This window comes from Eptatretus burgeri, chromosome 1, assembly GCF_056783735.1.
Source record: "Eptatretus burgeri isolate ZD-2024b chromosome 1, Ebu_testis_v1, whole genome shotgun sequence".
Classification (NCBI taxonomy): Eukaryota; Metazoa; Chordata; class Myxini; order Myxiniformes; family Myxinidae; genus Eptatretus; species Eptatretus burgeri.
The window spans coordinates 144,009,677-144,014,055 of record NC_140961.1 but is presented as its reverse complement, the minus strand read 5'-3'; the positions used below and the strand labels follow the sequence as shown (position 1 = coordinate 144,014,055).

The window sequence follows — 4,379 nt, the reverse complement described above, 5'->3', positions numbered from 1 at the left end:
GATCAACACCACACCTGGTGTCTTAACGATTGGTTATCGTGTCTTTGACACCTGGTGACACCTGGTCACCTGGTGTCTTTGCCCACTCTGAGTCAAGGACGTCAGTGCTTCAAATCCCATCTGAGGCATACCAAAGACTTCAGCAATGGTACGTGCTGATTCCTTGCTGTGGATGCTCAGCATTTAAAAAGGACAGGGCATGGACAATTAACAACCATAGGTTGGCAACCATTGCGGAGGATTGGTGACAAATCCCTCTGTGGTTGAAGTTACTTGCAAAGGAACTCGCATGATGATCAAGCGTCATCCCTCCATTACTCAATGTGGGAGCACGACCGTGCTCCATGAGAATGAATGAAAGAGAGAATGAGGCACGTCCCGTTTTTTTCTTTTCAAAGTACGAAAACAAAAAGCCTTGGAGGGAAGGTGCAGGAGCTGCGGGCATCACACCGTTCCCAGGCACATGAAAGGCACAGCTCGGGTTCAGGTTGAGTGAGCACCTCTCTCTGAGGACAAAAGGCAAGAGGCCCAGGTCGCTCCTCGACCGACATCAGCGCACTCGTGCATCACTCACTGCAATTGTGGCTGTCGTGGTGACGCTGCACACTGTGTTTTTTTTTCCTCCTTACTGTGACGTCATTGTGCACTTTGTAATATAACTTAAGATCACCTTGATATTCTCATCACTGGCCTCCACATGCCTCAGTTTCACACTCATCGGTGTTTGTCGAACGTGCAGCTCCACTTTTATAATTAATTAATTAATTAATATACATTCACCCTACCTGTGTAAATATTACCTGGGTAAACATCCGAGCAATGAAATGACTACAAACAATTATTGGACTTTCGGTGCAGCACGCACACCTTGCTGTGGTCCTATCGATTCGTTTATAGGTAACAATACCTGTGTATGAATAAATAGGGTTAGCAAGATAGCTTTGAGGTGTGTGTGCTCGCTTCGGAGCTGCCTCGCCTGGGTTGGAATCCCGATCCAGCTCATAAACTGTCATCGCTGGTGTTTCCAAATCCAGGGAGAGGCATCAAATTAAAGTGTGCCCTTCCTTGGATGGATTTTAAGCTGGAGGAAGAGGACCCATCTGCTATAACAGCAGACATTGCTGGATGTCAAAGATCCCACGGTGACTTTCGCGCAGAGGTGGGTTATCGCCGGCATCCTGAAAAAATTACAAATCGCTGCCACCTTCAGTCGAACGTCAAGCCTGGCCAGCCGGTTCGTGAAAGATTTGGGTAAAAAAAAAACATTTTTTTAAAAACCTTCCCCAGCCGATTCCACAAGAAACTGGGAATAAAAGGGGCCATCAAAGTAGTTATAGTAGGAGTAGCAGTGGTAATAGAAGTAATAATAGTAGTAGTAGTAGTTGTAGTAGTAGAAGCAGTAGTCATAGCAGTAATAGTTGTAGTAATAGTAGTCGTAGCAAGAGTAGTTGTAGTAGTCGTCGTAGAGGTGATAGTAGTAGTTTTAGTAGTAATAGTCGTAGGAGTAATAGCAATAGTAGGAGTAGTCGAAGCACTTATAGTAGTAGTAGTCGTAGTAGTAGCGGTCGTCGTAGTCCTAGAAATAGTCGTAGTCGTAGTCGTCGTATTCGTCACGGTAATCGTGGTAGTAGTAGCAGCAGTAATAGTGATAGTTGTCATAATAATCGTTGTAGTACCTTGTGTTTTGATAAAAGTAAAATCTGTTATCTTATATTATAAACTGTACAATGCAAAAAAATGAAATAATAATGATAATATTCATAATAATAATAATAATAATAATAATAATAATCTGCTCCTGTGAACCAACAGTTTAATAACGATGTCGTGGAGATTTGTTCAAGTGAACGGGCCGACACCCTCGATGGCGATGATCACACACAATGTACCCGGGGGAAATAAATAATTATTTTAAAAAGTTCAACCCTCTTCGACAATTCATGTCAAACATCAAATTAAACTCGATTTTGTTTTTACTACAAGATCCATTTTCGAGGAAACTATAATCATCGATGGTAAACTATTATCCTCGTTTTTTGATGAACATCTCACTTGGGCCACGGAATTACTGATCAGCTCTGGTTAAATAAATACTGAACTAAATAAATAAACAAATGTGTGTGTGTGTGTGTGTGTGTGTGTGTGTGTGTGTGTGTGTGTGTGTGTGTGTGTGTGTGTGTGTGTGTGTGTGTGTGTGTGTGCGTGCGTGCGTGCGTGCGTGCGTGCGTGCGTGCGTGTGTGTGCGTGTAGGGTATATGTAAATACAAACCGAAAAGGAGTTAGTTTGTTGACAGCGCTTTCCACGTGTATTTGTTAAAGGTTTAAATATCGGAAATGTTGATTTACCGTCGGAATCCAGATCAGGGCGACGTTTTGGAACCGAGCGTGACGTCACTCTGTCTGTCCACCTCCAGACAGGAGGGAGCGAAGCAGACCCACCTGAACACAGCACGCACGTGGACTGAGCACGTACGGACAAACTCGAGTGTCTCATACGATGTGCTCCCGTCGATGGAGCGTGGCGGTCTTGAGCTCGGTCCACCTTCATGTTCAAATCGCTTTTTTAAGCATCCAAACGAGGCGAACGGTCTCTCCCCTGTCGTGCTGTATGGTGGGTCCACTCCAACAGAGTTTACCCACGTGAGTATACTGTTAAAACACCCGGCCCCCATTGCACGACCACCGACCGAATCACCCGACAAAGATTCCCTTTGAGTGATGTTATACTCTCGGGGACGCATCCCCATGTTCCCCACCACTCGGGTCGAGCCACGGGAAGGGCCAGCACCTGGTCCACGACACTCTGGCATCGGCTTGCGACGAGCGGGTGTTGCGGCGATCTCGTGGGAACTCCGCAGGGGACAACCATGATGGCACTCCACAGAGTCTACAACAAAGCTCGTGAACTTTGAATCGCACGTTCCTTTTGTGAGCCGTACGTTTATGGATTCGTACGTACCTGTGCTGCGTACGAGGGTTGTCCGACAATCCGACGGCAGAACGAGCTCTCCCTCCATGTACCGCGGGCGCTGTTCTAACGAAAGCACATAAACACAACTCGTTTGGCCGTCTTGTGAGGCCTGCTTAGCGGGCCAGTCTCAAAACACCCGGCCTTTTACAACGAGTAATAACGTTGGTTTCACGTGGTCAACGTGGCGGTGCGGTAGCTCGCGAACGACGACGCCGACCCTCGGTAGCTGAAGACAGCAAGCAAACTCCGTCGTCGTCGACGTCGTCGTCGTGGTCATCGGCGTCGTCGTCGTCGTCATATGGGCGCACGTCCCTGATCGATTGGGGTTTGCGAACTCACACCGAAACCTCAGGAATCGGAGCGATTACTGGTCCCGACAAAGCGTCGCCGCGCAACTCCTGATCACCTACGGAAGACCCCCACCCCATCAACCTTCTATTGTCCCTTCACCCGATAGATGCCTATCAGAGGAAGTGCTGGTCGCAGATGAAGGACGACTGAGTGTGCTTCCTCGTCCATCGTCGACCCATTGAGGCGAACAAGACGAACGGCTGTGGTTTGCAACGACAAGGGATCGATGGGAAATGTCGAACCCGGGTCTTCAACACACACACACACACACACACACACACACACACACACACACACACACACACACACACACACACACACACACACACACACACATATATATATATATATATTGTCACTACTCACTACATCTTCAGTAACTCGTGGGAAGACGACCCTTCAGCTTGACCAACTACATATTCACTTCCTCGGGGTCACGCTGCTCGATCACTCCCTTGGGTCCACGACTACCCTTCCCTCGCATCCACTCCCTCGATGCTTCCAGTGAGGCCTTCATGGTGCTGTTTCACACGTCCGCGAAGGAGAACATACCATTTAAAGAAGAGGATTCTGGTACAGGTATATTACCTGTGTGATAATTCGCATTCGAAACGTGATAATGTTAACGTCGTGCTAATAATACGAATTGTCCACGGATCTTGGATTGTCCTAATGAGTTGTTTGTTTCTCTATTGTTGTGTTAAAGGCTTGGACCACGTCATAATTACTTTACCTGATACCTTAATGACCGGTCTGTAAACACCTGTACTGCAGCCTGCAGGCAGACGCAAATCAGATAAATGGAAGTGGCATTCTCCTCCTGCGGACAGGACGTCGTTGTACTTTATAAACTTGCTGCACCAGTGCGGAAGATCCATATTTCAAATGTGAAGGAACCAACGACTTGCTATATATAGTAGAGCAGGCTATAGACACCCAACAGGTGAGCCTCAGGTTCGACATGTCGGGCACCACTGAGTGCTGTTTATCCGGGACAGTCCAGGATGAAGATCACTCGGTGGTCGACACTTCACTCCTGAGCCCAGAGACGATGCCT

At 47.3% G+C, this 4,379-nt stretch overlaps 1 protein-coding gene across 2 annotated transcripts in view; it reads right to left on the bottom strand.

Annotated features, from left to right (window-relative positions):
* Window positions 1-3,395, bottom strand: part of LOC147035672 (protein phosphatase EYA1-like) — a 386,713-nt gene extending 383,318 nt beyond the window's left edge. The window contains exon 1 of one of the 2 annotated variants that reach the window (XM_085846578.1): window positions 2,960-3,395. In XM_085846578.1, coding sequence (XP_085702704.1) covers window positions 2,960-3,017 — 58 coding nt within the window. In that variant the 5' untranslated portion in view covers window positions 3,018-3,395. Of the gene's footprint in view, window positions 1-2,346; window positions 2,879-2,959 lie in introns of those variants that run through there. The other variant, XM_085846569.1, reaches the window with a different exon arrangement.
* Between the last annotated feature and the right edge of the window lie 984 nt (window positions 3,396-4,379).